We start from the raw sequence: 20,832 nt of genomic DNA on the forward strand, positions 1-20,832 counted from the left end.
GGCGGTGGCTGTGGCGGCCGTGTGAGGAGGGGGCAGGAGGTGCGAGCAGGGCCGGGCAGGGACCGGGCCGGCATCGGGCCGCAGGTCGGTGGAGGGGGCCGGGAACTGGGCTGAGACCTCCCGCATGTCGGCTCGTTGTTTTGGGGCTGGGAGGGGGGCTGAGACCTGGCCGGAGCTCGGTGCATGGTGCATGGGGCCAGAGGCGGGCTGCGGCCCGGCCACAGCCCGGTGCATGGCCCCTGGGGCTGGGAGAGGGGCTGAGACCTGACTGCAGTTCACTCTGTGGTTCACGGGGTCGGGAGGCAGGCTGAGACCTGGCCACTGTTCAGTGCATGGCTCAGAAAGCGAGCTGAGACCTGACTACAGCTTAGTGCATGGCCCACAGGTGCCAGGGGACGGGCTGTGACCTCACTGCAGCCCAGTGTGTGGTCCACGGGGCCCAGAGGTGGGCTGAGACCTGTCTGCATCTCAGTGCACGGTCCAGGGGGCTGGAAGGCAGGCTGAGACCTAGCTGCAGCTTGGTGCAGGGGCAGAGGGGGCAGGTATGGCTCGTGGAGGGAGCTGGTGGTGTGGAGCAGTCACCAGTCTGCCCCCTCACTCGGCTCAGAGGCGGCCACAGGAGAGCGGTGCCTCTGTGGAGGTGCCCGGGCCCCGGCGCAGCGGGCAGAGCTGGCTGGATTCGCCCGCTCCCGCCCAAGCGGGAGAGGGGCTTTAACTGCACACCCGTGCAGTCAGCAGGAGCTTTGCCTGCGTTGGTTTGCAGTCATTAATTCCTAGTATCGGTGCGGATTGTTTACTGCCTGGTGTTCATAACCTCGTCCCTTTTAGATGCTAATCAGGTCTTGGCCTCCCTGGTTTAGGTGTTGCGTAAATGTGTAATGAAATGACCGTCTCCAGCCCCAAAACTGAGCTGTGCAGGGCACAGCTTGGTGTGGACCTGGTGCTGGGGGAAGGCAGCATACTCGGTGGGCCTGACTATTGGACAGCCAGATGACCTGATTCGGTTTTTATGCTGTGTAATCTAGAGCAGACTGCTTTTTTTTCCTCTGTGCTGGTTTGTCCATTTATAAGATGCAGGTGCTAATACTTAGGGCTGGTCGGAAGAACAGAAAAGAAACAGATTTTTGCATTTCTTGAGACGCCTTTGCTTACTCTTGTTAGACTACGTGTTAGATGGATCTTGCTCTGTAAACTGCTTCTAAAGATTTTTATTAGCTGCTTTGCAAAACAGAAATTATGAGGGGGATGACAACAGTGAAGCTTGCTCTAGGCAAAAAGGGGAAAGAGGATGTTGGGGCCACGCTAATTGGGGCCATACCTCTTGAGACTGGTATGAGTCTGGACTGAATTGTACCCATCCAAACAGGTTTTATAGGAGGAGGAGGAGCCCGAGACTGGCTGGGACTAATTTACTCATTTTCCTCCCAAAGGCTGACCCGAAGACCTGTATCAAGGAGTTGCACAAGAGGAGGAGATAGGAGCTAGAAGCTTTCTGAATGTGCAGCCTGCAGACTTAAGACTTCTTTGGAGACTCAAGATGACTTGCCAGGAGAGATGCTTTCTGGAGGGGTTGTGCTGAAGACAGAGCACTGCAGCCTCTGACAGGGACAGCTCCTGCTGGTCTGGAGCTGAGACCGACTTCTCTCCCCCTCTTTTCCCTTGGAGATGTTGCAGAGATTTAATCTGACCTCTTCCTCCTCACCTGAAGCCTGCCGTGGCGATGATCCCACAGCCAGATCCGACCACCAAAGAGAAGAGGATTGTGCATTTGAAGCTGGGCCGTCGTTGTAACTGAACTGGAATTTACTCCCTGCTTGCGCTCCTGGAACGAGTGCCGTTCCTCTGCTTGTCTGTGTGTTTTGAGCTGCTCCTCCCTGATCTTGTTTGGAATTCCTGGGCTTTCCACGCTGAATTTGCCCATGGCTTTCCTGATGAAGAAGAAGAAATTCAAGTTTCAGACAAGTTTCACTCTAGAAGAGCTGACTGCTGTCCCCTTTGTGAATGGGGTTCTGTTCTGCAAAATCAGGCTGCTAGATGGAGGAGACTTTGCTAGCTTATCTACCAGGTAAGAAACTGTTTGCAGACGGTTATTCTTCACTTGAGCGGTTTAGCATATGGCTACCACTTGCCTACCCCTTGATGGGATTTTAATAGTTCTGCTGTAGGGCCCCACATGCCACATCATTCTCCAGAGCGGGGGAAGAACATAGCTGGAGAGCTCTGAACCTGGGTGGTGTTGGCTGATCAGAGCTGGATTGAATTTTTCAGAGATGTGGGGAGGGAGCGGGAGGTCGCTGCCCTGAAAGGGGCTGGGGTTTGTGGATGAAATCCTCTCTTATTTCTTTTCCCCTTCCTTGCCCAAGTTCTCACACGCTATTTCAGACCCTGTGCTATATTGCTTTCATGCCCAACTTGAAACTCAACTTGGTGGAAAACTGTATCTAAGCAAATCAACCCTTCACAACTTTGCTCTCCCCCTTTGCTTCCGAATTACTGCTCTTGGTAAGAGTGGAAGTAGCTTGCTTTGCATTGCAAATTGCTGTGCAGGGGAAAACTGCTGCCTGGAGTCAAAGTTGTGAGTGTTAAAGACACAGTTTATCTCCTTGCACTGATGCCGTTGCATCTCCAAGTTTATAGCTGCAGTATTTTCTTTTTTATGTGATCTGTCATATTGGGATCATTCTGCTGCACATCTTGCACGATGGCAGAACAACCTTGTATTGGCATTTCTCTGACTCCTTCAGACAGGTCTGTCCCCACTCCTGCTACTAATTGCTAATAAAAACTTGCTTTGTTTCCAACTATGCACATAGATCATCACCAGCAGTATGCAAGCGCAAATTCCGTAACAGCCCGGACTTGCTTTCTTTCTGCCTCAAAATGTGAAGGAAGCCTTCAGTCGCTTTCAAAACTTGTTTTTTTGCTTTACTGAGTGACTGCTCAGTTTTAAAGGTACAGGATTAGTTTGTGCTAGCTGTTAACTGCTTTATCCCAGAGCTAAAGCCTGGTTTGGTCTGGTTTTCCTCTTTGTGGTGCTGCACACTGAGCTTTCTCATTTCAGGAGAGAAGATTTTATTGGGCAAGCATAAAACATTTCTGTCTTGCAAATAGAAGTGGTAGGGCATTGCTCAAAGCTTGGTTTTTCTTCCAGAGGCACAGTGCAACCTCATCTGAAGTCTGTAGAAGCTGTGGGCGTGGAACACCTCCAAAAATGGACTTTGAATTAATTTCTCTTTTGAAGAAAATCTATCAAAAGAGCTTTTCCTTACAGTGTTCTCCCCTGAGGCTAGATCCTTGGGTTTGGTGGAAGCAGCTTATCTAAGGAATTCAAACAGTATGTGAACTTGGAAAGAAATTAACCCCTCTGCTTCCTGGAGTCATAATAAAATGAGTTGAAATGGAGGGTGTCTCAGGAAAAGCCTGTGCTGAGAAATGTCGACCTCCCTCTCCTTGTTGTCCCTGAAAGCAGCTTCTAGGAGCCGTCGCTGGGGTTTGCCGATGCTGCCAGCCGTTTGGGTTGCATTGGGTTGTTTTCTGAGCTGGCTGGGGCTCAGCAGTTTGCTCAGCGCAGTGCATTGCAGATGTGTTCCAGCAGCGAAATCATCTGTAATTTAAACCAAACACATACATTACGCTCAGCGGGCTTGATTGCTTATAAACGAGCAAAGGGGAAGTAGGCTGTTGGGTTTGCCGCCTTTCCCCTAACCTGTCTGTACTCTAACTGAAAGCACATGGGAACCCATTCCTGCTTGAAAAGTTACAGGTCTCAGTGGTATTGAGTCATTTGACCTTTTCCAAATATTTTCCCCTGTTGCAATTAGAGAAACTTCAGGAGGGATGAATTTCCAGGAACGGTGAGGAGAAGAGTTACCGTGTGGAGAGGCTCCCAGATCATGCCTTGGCTCTGCTCTATGCTCCTCTAGTCATTTCCATGACCTCTTTGATACTCTTTGGATCTGGGGAAAGATTAAAGGGAAGGAGATGCTGTGTCTGTGTTGTGTTAGAAGTCTGTACATTATTTAGGATCTGTGATTGTTTCTCTGAAATCAACCACTTCCAAAAATGATTGCGTTTGAGGTTGTAATGTCTGTCAGGTCAACTTATGTGAGCTGCTTACGTAAAAAAGTCTGGTGTTTGCTCTGCAATTGATTTGGGCTTCGTCTGTGGCAACAGGAGGCATGCAGCTATGATCAAGCAGACCAGTAGCTCTTTTCTGCCCGGGAGTTTTCAGAGAACCGATCTGAACAACGTGTCCCGTGTCATTTGGAGTCTGTAAACTCCAAACGGGGGGGAGAAGTAGGTATAGGAGCTCTTCATAGGACACACTACATCAGTTTTCTTTTTTTTCGATTAAGTGACCTATGATGTGGAAAGAAGAGTGTTGTATGAGAATATCAGAATCTCCAGAGACAGATTTTTTTTCGGGTTATTTACAATAGACTTACTTGACAGCTCATGCACGTCTGTGGCGAGAGGTGGGGATATGATATATCCAATGAGGTGCTAGGTGGCACCGGGTTAATTTGACCTGTGAGCAGAGCAGAAGTGGGAGGCTGTACTGCCAGCTCCCGTCAGCCCGTCCCGGTCCCAAGTCCGCTTCAGCCTGGGTTGCAGGTACCTGCTGCAGCCTGGTGCTGTGGGTCCGGTGGGGCACACCCTGGGCTGGCACCCCCCTCCCGGGCTGTGAGCTGCTCACACCTCCTCTGCCCAGGCTGGGACAAAGCAGCCTGGCTGGAGGAGAACCTGTCTGAAATGCATTAAGACTTAAGCTCTTAGGAATTCAAGGCACTCTGGAAAAGGTCCAGGTCCTGTCAGCACATTCGGCTTTGGGGATCTGCCTCTCTTGGGTTTTCTGGTTTGGTTTTGTTTTTTTTTTTCTTGCAGGCAGGTACCCTTTTTCTACACTTGCTGTGCTCAGGCCTTGCGTTAAACCATGGGTATTTAGTGACTAAAGTTGCAGCTGTAGATTTCCTTTCACTCGTCCTTTCCCCTCCCTTTGTAAAGTCTCCTTACGCTCTGGTGGGGCTTCTGAGGATAAGACTCACCCGTTTCAGTTTACAGTGCTCTGCGTGAAAAGCATCTATTGTCTGTGGGTTTATCGCCCTCCTGTTGGATTACAGAAGTTGGTCTTCTGAAAATGCATCTGAGCCAGGCGTAGGCCAGGCAGGTGCTGTATTTCCCCACGGAGAAGTACCGGTATATTCCTTGAATAGTATTAATCCAGATACTTAAATAGCACAACCATCAGTGAATTCAGTTGCCTCCCAAGTATCTTTAAAAATAGCAGGCGCAGAGCAGTAGGGATGTATTCATGGCAACCGTTTTTGTGAAGCAGATGGGCTGCTGCATTTTGTACCCGTTTGAAGCTTTTTTGGGGGGGTGTGCGTCTTTGTTCCTAGAGAGATGATACGATAAGCTCGTTGGGAGGTTTCGAATCAGTGGATCAGCGCAGGCAGGAGCCTGGATGTCCAAATGAGTGCCTAAAGCTACAGGCTGATGTAGTATGTACATGTACATCTTTGGGTATCACAGAAGAGGAAGACTTGATTAAATTTCCCCCCTCTCTCTGCTTACAGTGTCAGTTAATGCTGAGTGACAGCCAGATGCTCTTTACCTCGGTGCTGATTGATTTCTGGCTGCGTGTTGGCAGCGAGCTGCCAGTGCACGACGTGAAGGAAGTGGAAAGCCAGGTGTTATCCACAGACTCCTGACACTTCATCCTGCATTGTTCTGTTAGCGTGCCAACAGTTTCGCTCTGATATTTCTGGATTTGAAGGAAGGGATTGTACTCTGAAAGCCCCTGGCTGACTCCAGAGGAAAGACTGTTTTGCATGAGTTGAGCAACTTTCAGGGCATTTCCCACCTTCCTCATTGTCTTCTGAAGACACCTCAGACTGTATTTGCTTTGGGACCATGCTTTTCCAAGCGTATGCAGCATTTCAGCTTGGTTTTCTGATCCTGGCACTCCTGCGCCAGTTTGAACCAAAGAACACAGTTAGTCTTCTGCAGCCCAGCAGCTGTTCGCATGCAGGCTCGGTCTGGGAAGAGCTGATCCTGTTAGGATGGTCCGGCCTCAAAGTATTTTGGTGCTGTAAGCCTGAACCGAGAATGTTCTTAGCCTTGCAATTTTTAATTGAGTAAGAGTGAAAGGCCACTTCCTGCGCTGCATGCTTTTTTGTGTGTGTGCGTGCGTAAAGCTGCATCCAGAAAGCTAAAGGAGATGCTGGTATCTGGGGAGGCACCTCATACCGATAGCTCCCTGTGGACTGAGGTCAGCTTTTGTGTAAGTGTGGCTTTGTCATCCTTATGTAGGTACAGACCTAAAGCTACTTGCTTTCCTCAGCTGGCGGGATGCAAAGCATCATTATGTCTTAGTGGTATACACAACTTTTTTCATTTCTGTAGGACATAAATAAAGGGGGAGAAGCACTGCCCCGCTAACACACAGCTGGTCATTCAGAAACCTTTGTGAAGGGAGGTGCAAGTCGTACCACCTCTGAAATGCAGCTGTGTCTCAGTGGTGAGAGTTGGAAATCAACTAATTCACTGTCTTCATGTAAATAGTCACTGTGCCTGATGTTACAGGATCCTTCAGGTAACTAGGTTCACCATGTTTGCCTCTTTCATACTGGAAAATTGTTAACTGTTTGGTTAATGAGAGACTAAAGGACTGATTCAGCCCAGTTGAGATCTAAATCTTCGCCACTGTCTGCCTTAAAACGAAGGTTAGGTAACTAAATAGTTTCTTCTAGAGTCAGCATCCCCAAGAGAGGAAGAAAACTAGCTGTAGTGAAAGGAGAGGATCACAGGCTGAGTTCTGCCTCTTGATTTGAGCAGAATTGCCAGGGTGTAGTAGAGGAAGGAACTTGGTTGTGGCTCTAAACTGTTCTCCCAGTTCCATATTTTAGGATGACATGCGCTTGGCTCTATCCTCTGCTAGAGCACGTGGTGTGATAACGTATTTTAAAAGTGCTTTTGTTGCGAACGTGTCTGGTAATGTAGACCTTCCCTATGTACAAATATATTCCTAACATACAGATCGAGAGAGTGTTTTAATGCTCCAGAGCAGCTTCACATGCTAACATCCTTCTTTCCTGGCTGCAGCCTCAGGAGCGGGCTGGGGCTGTTAGTGGAGGAGGCATTTGAATACAGCCTCTAGAAATGATTTGCAATAAAATATAACCTAGTTCAAGATCATATTAAGGCATAATACCTGCACTGCTTGCATTCTGAAGCAAATATAGAGAAACTAGACAGCAAAGATGAGAAAAAGGGGTTTCATTCCAGCAGCGTAGCTAAATGTAGGTGAAAGTCGTGAGAGCAGAAGCAGTGGATGAGGTTTAACCTCTGGCAAGTTGAGGGTGTTGGAAAAAGTGCAGAAGTAATACAGCGCTGCAGGGTCCCTGGCACAAACCGTCTTAAGCTGCACTTTGAATTTGCAGAGCATTTCTTTTGCCTTTTCTGGGCTCTGGCTGCTACACCTACAGGGTCCGACCGCAGAGGCTTTGGGGTGGGTTGATTTGCTTCGTGCCGGGCTTGCCTCTTCCTGTCACCGGTCACTGTGTTGGAGCCTGTCACAAGACGGGCAGAATTACGTTAAAACTTTCCTGCCACGGGGGCTGTATCCTGTTGAGTAAAGAACAGTCTCTGTTCATGCTGTGACTCCTGTTCCGCCTGCTGTTGCTCAGGCAGGGCTGCTTTGTTGACCAGAAGCTGTAATCTAAAGCTCTGTAACCGATACGCTGTGTGTACAGCATCAGTAAATACGTTCAGATACAGCCGGCTTTCAAACTTCCCCCTCATCGCCAATTCTGAACTGGCATTGCTTTGACAGCTAACTCTTAGCAACAGCCTTATTTGTGTGACTTAAGCAGCCCTTGGCTCAAAAAATTACTCATTGGAAATTAATGTTCTACTTTGAGACTGGGGCCCTGTGGCCCATTTGATTTACAGGGTGACAACACTATCAGCTCTGGCCGAGGACAAGGGGAGGTAGGAGAGGGTGCCCACCCCCCCCCGCCCTTTAAGACATGTATTTATTTCTGAAATACAGGGGGAAACCTAAATGGCTTCCAGTCTGTTTATTCTTTGTGCTCTTGAGCTGCCATCAGTGTTGACTCTAGCTTTGTAGCTGTATTTCAGAGGAATTCATGCATGCCTTCGGGAGCCTGTGGTCTCGCGCACAGTGGTTGGTATTTTAATAGGCCATAAGCTGCCAATGGCAAGTTGTTCTGGTACCAGTTTCTAGATAAATGAGGTAGGTACAGATTTATTTCTTATTTTATTGCAGGAGGTTTCAGATCAGAAACCTCCCTCACTTCAGGGCAAGTCTGCATGCTCGCAAGCCTGACGGAGTGGGATGGTGAGCTCTCGCAGCATCCACCTGCGCTTAGCTCTTTAAGGTCTTATCCGTGCAAGGACAGACAGATGTGGCTCTGTATGTGGCCTCCCTTTTTCAAACAGGGTATGTTCTGCATCCTCTGCGGGCTGCCGGCTCTGCACTGGGCTTGCAGCCTGCCCTGAAATGGGTCAGGAATTATTTTGTAGCTGTGTCTCATTGTATAATAAAACAGAAGCCTTTAGGAGTGCCCTGGACCAACGTTTGGATCTGCTTGTTTCTTCTGTAATGGCCTGTGACCTCGTATCAGTAATCCGTGCTGTAAAGGTGATTATTTCAGGTGACTGGATGTGTTACCCCACCATAGTACCAGCTGCTCATCCTGCAAGATGAGAGGCTTTTTTTTTTCCTTGCAATTTATTCATATTATGCCTTTGTGCACATGCTGGGAGACACAATACACATCGCTATCGTAACTCTGGACTTGGCATCATGATCTCTCTGGTACCATACAGTGGGACTCGGCATCTCATTTTAGAGCCTGGGTTTGAAAGGCACTTCCCACTAGACAAACAGTTGTGCCTGTGTTCACTGGATGAACAGCCTTCTTGTTTGGTGTATTTTTAATCTGATGAGCAAGAAAGGGAATTGTTCTGCAGGATTCTAAATTGCTGATTTTCATGGATGTCATTTTCATGTGCTTCTCGTGAGTCTCCTGTGTAGCTCAATTGATAAGACTGAGATGAGGAAAAGATCGAGGAAATGGGACTGGGTTATGGGGATGAGGAAGAAAATGAAGAGGAAGCACATGGAGACTAGAGGATTGGGAGGAGGCAAGTGTGGAAGAGACAGGATGTTCTAGATAAGCGATAGCATATACAGTCTGTAACGGATGCTTTCCCTGCGGATAGAAAGTAGCTGAGCTGGCAAGAGAGCAGGATTATGCCTTTCCTTTGGCTGAATTTATCATACTTCATTGGTGAGAGGAGGCCTTGAAGGAGGTCCCATGTCGTAGTAGGAGATGGGACTGAAGCTAAAAATACTTTTATGGCTGTGTGCTGTATTCTAAATAAGAAATTAACACTGTCTGTTGAGCCCAAAAGCACTGAGGGTGCTTACATGGGAGGAAGGAAGAGAGTATATGGATTTACTGTCCTGGAAGGGCTAGAAAGCTGCACCACTAATTAGCAATGCAGCTTTAGAGACCTACAGAGACTATCACCCCTGCATGTGGTTGGTAACTAGCCTGAAATGTGCTCTCTGAAATAAACAGCTAAAGCTAGAATACTTTCTTTTGGGATTGCAGCTTCCTAGAGCTGCATGTTTGCCTAAAGGATGCAAGTCCCTTCTGTTGCCATTCAGTGTACCAAATGTAGAAAATGAAATTTGAGGTCTTGTTTAGTGTCTCTCAGAAATTACCAAGCATTATGCTCCAGTCTGGCTTTGCAATGGAAAAGCAGATCAAGGAACCCATAATAGGAAACCCTGTGAAAGGGATGTGGCCTCAGGGTTTCAGTTTGGGGTAGTCGCATACCTCCATTTTTGCTTCCAGAATAAAACTTTGTACAAAATGACTGTGGCAAATGTTTCACTAGTGGATATTGGGTTAATGATCAACAGAGACTTCCTCAGCCAGCTGCCACATGGAAGACTGGTCAGCACATGCCTCCCTGTGCTCCTGCGCTGCAGCTGAAGTCTTCATTGCTCCTGAAATGCAAGTGGTGAGTGTAAGGAACACAAAGTGGGGAGGCCAGAGTGAACCCTGCCGAAGGTTTCCGATTGCCTTGTTCCCTGTCTGGTCACTTTTGTTTCCAGTCCTTAAGGGATAATATTGCTCATCAAAATAAAAACGCAAATGGCCAGGGAAGGGGGAAGGAAAGGCTTGTCTGGAAAAACTCAGGCTTAGAGAATTTTTTTTTTTCCCCGGCCTTGTATCAGACTTTTTCAGGCTTTATCCATGCTTGAAACGGAAAAGGTGAGGTTGGGTGTGGTATCATGGTTTTCAGTGGATTTTTGTTCGAGTGTGTATAGGTAGGGGAGAGGGTTGACAGCTTGGCTGTGTTTTCATCATGCTTCTTCTGTTTCTCTTGCTAGTTCCTGTTCTTCCTATCATCGCCTAGGCTCTGCCTGCATATCACAGAATATGAGGGAGGAATGTGGGATATTTATAATTCAGCAATCTTTCCAGATCTCTCAATGCTCCATTGCCCTGGAACGGAGCAATAGTTTCAGCATTCGCACTTTGACGTAGACTTGCTGTACCAGGTGAGCCCCAGCCGGTGCCGTGTCCTGTTTCCAGACTAAGCAGTAAGGGTGGTTCAAGAGGTAGTCTGCTTGCCTCTGTTACAGGTTGATTATGCAGTAACCCCTCTGCAGGAAAGCTCTTTTCCTGGCTTCTGTCAGCGGCCTGCTATGTTTTACCTCGTACTTCGGTAACACCAGGCAATTGCATCTGCATAAATGTTGAATTCCTTTCAAGTACAGTGCTGCTCATCTTCTGCCTTCAGTAGCCTGCAGTGCTCCTTGCCGCAAGGGAAATTCTGTGTTGTGGAGGAGTGTATTTCCTATAACCATTTCTTACATTTGCTGCCTTTCTGCTTTGTTGAATACCCTTTTTCTGCTGTACTGGGAGTAGCTGATCATACTCTGTTTGGCTACTGTTCTCTCTAAGGTCCGTTTCTGATGTAGGTTTATAGCAGCGGCTTTTCCTGCTTTCCGTGCAAGTACGTCTGTTCTTTCAAAACAAATCTGCATGTTGTCTCCCCTCCAGAAGTGATGCATACTAATCTCCAACGTCATTTGCTCTCAGTAGGGGACAATCAAGGGAATGTGTCTGAATACAGCTGGTAGCGACAGCCACGGAGGAGGTAAAAACTCTCTGATCCTCAGAAACCTGCTCCTGGCAGCTGAGCAGTGGGAGCCTGTGCTAACATCTCCCAGGGGTTTAACCAGCACCGATTGCTGTCGCAAAATGCAGAGCTCTCCCATATTCTGCTTTTAACCAAAATGTATTTTATGAAATTACTTTTCTCTGATTAGGACAAGTTGCATCATGAGATATTGGTCTGTCTTAGAAAATTGCATTTGTCTGGAGCTGTGGCTCCAGGGGAGCAAAAGCAGCTCTGACAGCTCTGTCTCAGACCCCTTTCTCTCCCCTCCTCTTGCTGGCTCTGGCACCGTGGCATAACACCAGGTCTGACACACTCTGGATTTGGGGCAAAGGGGAAGGGAGAGTTGGGACAGGCAGGGTCTAGAAATCCCAGCCCGTCACCACCAGTATGGTGATGAGTCAGGGCGCAGCAGGCTTTACTCAGCAGCCTTTTTTAATTTGCAAACCTCTTCTGTTGAGTAGCCTTTTTGCTGATAAACCCTAACAGTGATAGATATTGATGGAGGGGACAGAGGTTCAGTGAGAACATGTTTGTACCTTGTCCTTAAAACCAGTGACCTGGTTTGTACTGCTGAACGGTGCCTTTATAAAGGAACCATCATAAAACACCTGTATTCATCGTGGAATGAAAAAGCTGCTGTTAACGTATAAAGGGCTTTATCCTGGGCTATTGTATTGGTTTTGACTAAATGTATACTGTATAGAAGTGATTCATAGGGGAACATGTCTGAGCACGGTAGGGTGTTACCTCTTGGGTAACTAAACCTACTTTTAGCACCGGGGTTGACTTCAGGCAACTTATTTACTGAAGGGCTCTTCAGCATACTCGAGCCAAATTGCAGTGATGTTACATCACATGGTAGTAATGAAATTATTCCAGAAATTAACTTGGCCTCATATGCAGGTTAATTTGCACTATAAAGACTTCTCTGGTACAGCTATATTGGCAAATTCTCCTGGTTGAAACAGGGCTGATGTTGGAAAAAAAAAGTCACTTAACTATTCTGGCATCAGTATGTCTTCATGTGCCATGAATCTGCCTTAGAGGCAAAAAGATTTGTCTCAGTGTACACCACTTGAGTCAGGGATGTTGTTCCTAGTCTTATGTCGATTCCCTTCAGGGTTTTCATTTTCCAGATTTACTATCCCAGCAAAGCCCTGGAATATTGAGTTGACCCATGTCTTGATTTTTCTCGTCTTGGGGGGCATGTGTGGATTTTTTTTGTTTTGAAAGGTAGCTTGCTTTTTTCTTTATAAAAACATCTTGTTTACAAACACAGCTTTCTTGCATCATGGAGTTGTAGCCATCTCTTGTACCCTGTGTGGTAGGGATATTATCTGAATTCTCCGTGCTGGAGTTTACACTGCTGTCTTTCTTCACTAGGAGTTTAAATTTAGTCAGCAAAAGGCAAATCTGGAATCTCTCAGAATGACAACTAACACTTAGGGGATGAAGCAAATTTATAAATATATCGGCAACGGATAATCGGTGAATCTTCATTTTACATCTCCAGTCTGCCAGAAGTGAAAAGGCTTTCCAAGCTACAGTATGATACAGAAACACCTATTGCCTTTGAAATATGGTGGGTTAATCTACCTTAATCTTAAAGCATCTGTACAGAACAAACCTTAGAGTTTTTCTGAAGCGTTTGGGACCTTCTGAAGCTTTAGTTCCTCTATCTGTTAGAACCACAGGGGAGATTTGAACTGTGATTTGTCCAAAGGGCGAATGGGCCCTGGGAGAGTCAGGATTTTTTTTTCTTCCTTGTTTAACTTTTGTGGTTTTTACTGGACAATTGGCTTGGTAATAAGCCTGAACACCCCCTCCCTCTGTGCCCTCCATTCCCCAGTCACATGGAGGTCTCTCAGCTTGGGTTTGCTCATCCCCTGTAACTCCAGCTGGCTTGGCCGGAGGCGTACGTAAGAGTTCAGGACCCTTTTAGTTAAGTTGTTCCCATGCCTGTTTTACACATAGAGCACATTTGATTGTTCGATGGTCATAGTTGTGGAAAGTCAGATATGAAAGGTGTTTGTGCACAGAGTTAGACAAGTTCTTCAGAGTGTGCTGTGTGTGAACTGCAAGGTAGCCCAGTCTTCTGCAGCACAGAGCAGCCACGGGAGCAAGAGGAACAACACATCTGAGACAGACTGGAGAAGGCAGCACCAACGTACAGCAACCTGAGTGTAGTAGCTGGTGGCTGACCTGGGCAGACCCAAGGAAAATCTGCAGTGCAGGCCCGTTCTTGCTGCTTCTGTAACTGAAATCCTTGTAAATTTGCTTGTGAGAGGAAAGCACTGGTGGGTGGGCTTGGCAGCCTGGCACGTGGTTCGTTCTTGGCTAATCCAGCTCCAACGTAGTCTATCAGAACAATAGAAGTAGGAGTTGGTGTGGTGACTCAGTGCATGATCAGAGTTCAAAAAAAGCAAATGCGTCTTCCAGTGTTCAATACGCACATTATTGCAGACTTGTGTTTCAGTAACTGAGTCATCTATCCAGTTATTCCTTTCTTTACACTTAAGAGTTTGATTCTTCTTTGCTTGTAATGTTTTTGCTCCTGGCACACGTCCCTGGCCTCTGACCAAAAAGAGCTTGTGCTCTGTAGATGTGGCAAGATGTCCTTGGGTATGTGCTACTTCGGGTTGGTCTGTCTTCAGCACAGTGTGTAACAGTAGATGCATTGCACAGCACTTACTGTTACAGTCCCTTCTTGTCCTTGTTTTCCTGATGTCTGGCTTTTCTTCTCTGCTTCAAGATGACAGAATGTAAATTATGAATACCTCAAAGCAGACTGGCTCTGCTGGGCATGTCCTGTCTGTAAAGTGCCATGTACATGTCCCTTGCTGCTCTGCCACTGAGTCTGTTAGAATTATTTCCCCTTGCCTTCTCCCTGCTTCACCCTTACTTACCCTTCCAAAACTCATCTGACTTGTTCTATAGCTTAAGTTCTAAAGGGTCATTATTCTGTGACTTTCTCCATTTGGCACAATTTTTATTTCATTATGCAATTTCTGCTGTAGCACTCGGTCACCAGCTAGCTCCGTGCTATTTTTTAATAACTTCCATTGTTTCTCATAGTATTTTTAATATAGTTCATGTTAGGAGGAGCTTAAAGGTTTTAAGATTTAGGTACAAGGAATGGTTGGAAATACTTTTTTCTAAAATAACCCCCAATGCTAGGTTTTAGAAGCCATGGATGTACTGGAGAGTGTGGCTACCCAGTGCAGTGATCTGGAGGACATGAGACGGACTGCACTGGAAAGCTCTCGCCTATGGGACATTCTGCATGAGGTGCAGGATTTCATGTTTGTCACTTATAAAAGACACATGTCTGGATGCACGTGACTGGACTCCAGACATAACTGAATTACTGCCTTTCAAAGAAGCTGTTAATACACAACTAGAAATGCTGATGCTGGAGGGTTTTCTGCTGGTGATTGACTGCCACCCCCATTCTCCAGTAGGTATTATCACTCCCTGGCTTGTACTGGTGGACCTTTATCAAGATTGATCACTGCCTTGGAGGGAACTGTAATATGCAGTTCAAAAGCTGTGCTTCTACAGAAATAGGCTTCTTCTGGAAATAAGGTTAAAGCCATAAAAAGTTAATCACTTGCCTCCTAGATACCAGCTTATTCCTAAGGTGGATTTCTAAGTCATTCTTTGTATCCTGTTTTTATTTCCTGCTCGCCTCATTGTTTTTGCTCCAGTTCTTTCCTCGCCTGCCTTTCACATACTTGGTGCTGTCATCGTTGTCCCCTGTCCCCCAGTGAAACGGTCTTGACTGTTCCTTCTCAGCTGTGGCTGAAGTTTCTTCCATTAACTTTTTTCTTTCCTGTACAGTTGCTGTTAATCCTTTTTCCAGTATTTGTCTCTTTTCCAGTCAAATAGGGATTATGCAGGCTGTGCTGTTAACTGTAAGTGGAATCTAGTTTCCTGAGCTGACTTTCTCCCCTGCTCCTCCTTCCCCGTTTGCTCTTCCACCACCTCCCCAAGTGCCAGCGAACAGCAGGAGTGGATGTATGTCCATCTCCTGGTGTGAGGCAGAACTGAGCAAGCATGGTGAAGCCCTCCAGAAGTGTTGGAGCTTGCCTTGTTCCCCCCCCCAAAATGCTGGGTTGTGTGAATGCTTCATTCTAAAAGCATTGGTGTTCAAATTTGGCGTTTAAAGAGCCCATACGTATCTCCCCTCTGGTGTGAATGAAGAACTAAATTGATAGGTATAAGCTAACACCCAGAGGGGGATGCGGGCAGGTGTCCTTCTCCACCATGGGCCATTAGAATGGATTTGCTGGAAATTTTGCAAGTAGGTGGTAGATGTGATGACCTTACTGCTGAACCCTTGTTTAAAACACTTGCAGTGAAACATCCAAATAAGACTTGTTTCAAATGACAAAGGCTTGCTTAGTTCTCTTAGAAACACGGTCTGCATCATCTGTCTCCGAGCCATTTTTGCATCATAACTGCTAATGTCTACTACACAACAACCGGCACTTGTCAGCTGGAGAATACAGGGTTGTTTGCAGTGGGGGAGATGTCCAGCTCTTTGGGTTGGCAGTTGTTCTCATCAGTGATGTAAGCCCAGTCAAAACAGAGTAACTTTATTGTTGAGAGCTAATTGCAGCCCTTTCTGTTCTTCTGCTCAGGGAAGGCAAAACCCCTCCATGTAAATAACTTGCCGTAAAGCACTTGTACACCTCCAGGTTAAGCTGTCTTGGATTTCCACGCATTGTGTATCCAGCTGTTTTTTTTATGATCCTGTATGGTGGATAGGAATATGGTGTGTCACCTCTCATTCTGGGGATACGTTTCCACTGAGCTTCCCAGCACCGATTGCTGCATCGTGTTTGCTTCTGCTTTCTACCTGTGTTTGGCCTGCATGAGCTTGATAACAAGATAAAAGACAGCAGCACTAAGCCTTTACTAATGTGATACATTCCCACGCTGCTGTTAGGTGTGCAGTCTGCCAATGGTGCATCTTGTTTGCTGCTGATTTCTCTCCTTTTCCTTGCCAGGTATCTGGATGGCAAAGCCTCAGAGCTGCAGTTTTCTTTAATAATATGTGTGCTGCAGCGAAGTTGCCCTGTCCTAAGCCCATTATTTGGGGATACCTACAGCTTCTGGATCATATATCTAAACCATCTAATGGCTAAATAAAGGCTCGCTTTCTATTGTATATATGTTCACCCACCTTTGCTATGCTTTATAGGCAGTGATTAGGCCCTCTGTAGCAGGACCTGCTGTGTCTGTAGGATGGTATAAATTATGGTGTGCTGTGAGCACAGTGGTGTGAATATTGGTTACTGACCTGGGCATCTTAGAAAGTCAGTTTTGAAACAGGTTTTTCAGGGACTTTTCCTTGTCCTTACCAAAGGTCTCTCCTACAGCTTTGCACTAGGTAACCTGGTTAAAATAGTTGTTATCTTCTCTGGAGCATAACGCAGGATTGTTCCAGACTTTGCCAAGCTAAGAGGGTGTCAGTGATCCTGCTCTAATTCAGCCTTCGGAAGTGCTGGGAAATAGATGAGGCTGTCTTAATGGTGGGTCTCTGCAGCTGAAAGCAGAGCTGTGTAGAGAAATGCTGTGGAAGGTGCCCTTCAGATGCAGTCTGCTGAAATAACTTGATTTTTTTTTTTCTTTTCCTCCCTCTGTGATTGAGGGGATTGTACCTGCATTGCTGAGGTTGTGTTACCCTCCTCCCTGAAAGACCCACTGCTGGAGTGTTGTCAGGGCCCCTTTGAGGGCTGCTTTTCAATCCATCGCACTCAAATGAATCTGAGCTGGGACTTGGCTCCTACGCCTCTTTAAAATGGTGTTATCTTTCTTGTGTCTTATCGGATCGAGATGCTGCTTCAGTGATGTTGCGCTCCTGCGTGCAGCGGTGAACCAGCGAGGAGGACGCCGAGTGATCCTGCTCTAATTCAGCCTTCGGAAGTGCTGGGAAATAGATGAGGCTGTCTTAATGGTGGGTCTCTGCAGCTGAAAGCAGAGCTGTGTAGAGAAATGCTGTGGAAGGTGCCCTTCAGATGCAGTCTGCTGAAATAACTTGATTTTTTTTTTTTTCTTTTCCTCCCTCTGTGATTGAGGGGATTGTACCTGCATTGCTGAGGTTGTGTTACCCTCCTCCCTGAAAGACCCACTGCTGGAGTGTTGTCAGGGCCCCTTTGAGGGCTGCTTTTCAATCCATCGCACTCAAATGAATCTGAGCTGGGACTTGGCTCCTACGCCTCTTTAAAATGGTGTTATCTTTCTTGTGTCTTATCGGATCGAGATGCTGCTTCAGTGATGTTGCGCTCCTGCGTGCAGCGGTGAACCAGCGAGGAGGATGCCGAGTACCGCCTGTTGCAAGCAGGCGGGAGGATTAGTTCTGCTTGAAGGGTCTGACACAGATCCACATGTCCGAGAGGGGGGACAGTGAGCATGTGAATTGGGCATCAGAAATAGGAAAGCTTGCCCTCCCTCTTTGTGTAGATGAGGAGGAGGAAATCTGTATAAGAAGCTCTTTGTGTGCGCTTATCTATATACTGTCTCATTTAGACTGAGATTTTCCCACATCTGCTCCCGTGCATGAAACATCAGACTGAGACACATTGCTGTACTGAAATGTTTGGCATTAGAAAGCTATTTTTTGTTGTCGTTGCCCTCCTTTTTTGGGCCTTTTTATGATGTTTCGTTCTTTAACTCTCTTATGAGTGAGTACTGCCATAAAGTAAGAGTGAAACATCTGCTTTTCTAAATGTTCCAGCAAGGCAAAACTGTTTCAATGGGTTGTGTGTTTGAAGCATGATACCCAGTTGGGTACAACTCAGCTTTGAGTCTGTAAATAGAAGTTTTAATCTCTGTTCTGGTGTTTCATTAGCTAGGTTTTCATGTGGGACAGAGGCCCACGGTAGCCCAAGATAGCATGTGTCATATACGTGGCCTTTTTCTAGAAGTGTTTGCTTTAGTGAACTTGCATTCATAGTGAGCTTTGTGGCTTTGTGTAACAGTGCTACTCTGTCTGGCACTAAAATCACAGTTGGTAAATATCTCTTCTCTAAAATCTGTTCATCACATGTTCCTCCGCTTGTCTCCAGAGCTGCAGTAAAGCTATGCGTGAGATCCGAACCCAAAGAGTGGTAGCTTCAACGAGCACACTAATACTTCTGTAAAAGTAGATAAACCGGTGGGTCACTGCTGTGCATCGTTCCCGTTACTTGGATTCATACCATGCTATGGTGAAACATTTTCTAATTGCTCCTTTTCTGGTAAATCTTCTCTCGAGGGGTAGGATGGTGGCTGGGGGATGCAGTAAACTGTCCCTTCTGGCTAGTCAAGGAGCTGGAGGTAGATAGGCAGCTCCAGTGTTGGAAGACCCCGAGAAGCTCTTTCTGGAACTCCACTTTTCACAAAAGCTGCCACAGGGTTGCATCGGTTTATTCTGAGGAGGTATATTTAGGTCTGGAAGAGTAATTACACAGCTTTGAGTAAGTCTCAAGTCAGAAGAGGGCAAAGCTTAGCTTGGCAGGCATTCAACCTTCTGGGAGTCTTTTTGCAAAATGGTACAGACGGCTTTTTTAAAATAAAACTTCTGAAGACCCGTTGAATTGGCACCTAGTACCAGGCATTAGTCTGATCTATTTCTGGCTTTCCAAATACAGAGTAAAACTTAAAATTAGACACTTCTGGTCTTCAGCTGTTAGTTTCTGCTTTGCTTTTAGGTGCCTTGTGATTAGGATGGAAGGAAACGCCTCTCGGTGCAGCCCTCACCACGCTTCTTGTGTGTGTTTGGTTTCTGTGTGATGGTTCCTAACTGTACATCAGAGAATATTCTAGGGCTAAATACAAAACTGCTCCTCATCTGAGTCCACTTTTTTTCCCTATTTTAGTGTTCTCTAATTACCAGCCTAATGACAGCTTGATGGGAGGTGGATAGACAAAGCCCATTGCTTCCCCACATGCCATCTTTTGGAAATGTGGAACTAATTTTTTTAGAGTTTGGCTTGAAACAATAGTGCTGTCTCTTGCTTGTCTAACGATACAGACCCAGCCGCCACCCTTAAAAGCCACTCTTTAAAGTAAAAAAGAAAGTTGAAAGTCATTGTTGAATGGTTGTGAAACTTGTGACTGGAAAGCAGCTCTGCATTTTATCTTGCAAACTCCTTTCCGCCCTGTGCAGACTGTTCCAAAGACATAAAAAGCCCCAAGCTATGCTTGCACCTGCAGCTTGGGTTCGTGTTCGCGGTGCTGTGGGTAACAAACCCCCCCCAAATCCTTTTCCTAATCCCTTGAGCCGTGTGGTATCTACAGCAGTTTTGGAAAGCCAACATACATCCTTAATAAGAAGCAGAATGTCGTTAGCAGAGCTTATGCTAACAGCAATTAGCTATGAAGGAGCTCTTTATTACTAATCAGTACTTTTTGCCACGTTTTGAAGTAATTAGCCTTCATTGGACTTAGACAGCATCCAGCAGATGCTTAATCATAGCTGCATTGTAATACGAGTGAGAACTCATGAGTAAGGAAACTCGCACACTAGAGCAGTTCTTGCCGATCCCACTGACAAAGCAGCTGCAGGGAGCCAGGCGCATGCGATGGGTGTTCGGGAGCTGGAGCTTAGTCACTTAAATATTCGGTTGTGACAGGAGTTAGAGCTCTGAGCCACACTTGTGAATGAGGTTTGCAGCAATGTGCTGTTGTACCCGTCTGATCTGAAGATCATTCACTTGTAGCTGCCTTCAAGGATTCAGCTTGAAGCTCTGGTGTCGTTAGCAGAATTAGCATTAGCCTTGCTCTCTAGAAAATAGCAGTTCCTTTTTAAAGACAACTAATGCTGCTAAAATATTCAGTGTTTTCTGCATCCCGTGTACCTTCCTTGCGTTTCTGAAGCACGTGTTCGTGAGCATTTTTCTATTCTGTTGAATTCCTTTTTTCACCTGTATCTGAGTTTTCCTTCCTTTAGGTCATTTGAGATAACTACTATTAAGTCAGGTTTAAGGCACCTCACATCTGAAATTTAACTTGCCTAATTTGGCTGGTTCGGTGAATATATTATTATAGGCAAAGCCTTTTTAATCTCTCTGGAAGTGTTTCTTCTCCTGTCTGAAGGAGCTGGAGTAAGTTGAGTGGAGCAATGAGAACCAGATCTCATCTTGAATTAATCCCAGATTCAAAGGTATTTTCGGCACTTAGATGTCTCACTTTTCAATGACTTCAATAGCTAGCCTTAGTTCTGTCTGAAAGGAGTTTAAGTTCACTGCCTTGAAGGAATTGCTGCCTTCTGTTTTCCCACGTTTTAAACAGGGATGATCAGCCCTTATCTGCATTACAGAGGATTACAGGTTTCAGTTATTTGTCAGCTACGTTTTCTGTTCTCTTCTGTTTGTCTTGGCCAGCACATTCAGGTCCCACAAAATAGCTCAGAGGACTAGAGGGGACCTCCTGGGTCAGGATCCAGTCCCTGGTATCATAGAATCACAGAACAGTTTGGGTTGGAAGGGACCTCTAAAGGCCATCTAGTCCAACCCCCCTGCCATGGGCAGGGACATCTTCAACTAGATCAGGTTGCTCAGAGCCCCGTCCAACCTGACCTGGAATGTTTCCAGGGATGGGGCATCCACCACCTCT

The 20,832-nt window shown here is 46.4% G+C and overlaps 1 protein-coding gene across 1 annotated transcript in view; it reads left to right on the forward strand.

Annotated features, from left to right (window-relative positions):
• The first annotated feature begins 10 nt into the window (after positions 1–10).
• The window catches only part of FAM102A (family with sequence similarity 102 member A), a 34,956-nt gene continuing 14,134 nt past the window's right edge, over positions 11–20,832 (forward strand). The window contains exons 1-2 of the mRNA XM_009286883.2: positions 11–39; positions 1,431–2,065. Of these exons, the coding sequence (XP_009285158.1) occupies positions 1,920–2,065 (146 nt within the window). The 5' untranslated portion in view covers positions 11–39; positions 1,431–1,919. The remainder of the gene's footprint in view (positions 40–1,430; positions 2,066–20,832) is intronic.

The sequence above is a fragment of the Aptenodytes forsteri genome, unplaced genomic scaffold, assembly GCF_000699145.1.
Source record: "Aptenodytes forsteri isolate BGI_AS27 unplaced genomic scaffold, ASM69914v1 Scaffold136, whole genome shotgun sequence".
Lineage (NCBI taxonomy): Eukaryota > Metazoa > Chordata > Aves > Sphenisciformes > Spheniscidae > Aptenodytes > Aptenodytes forsteri.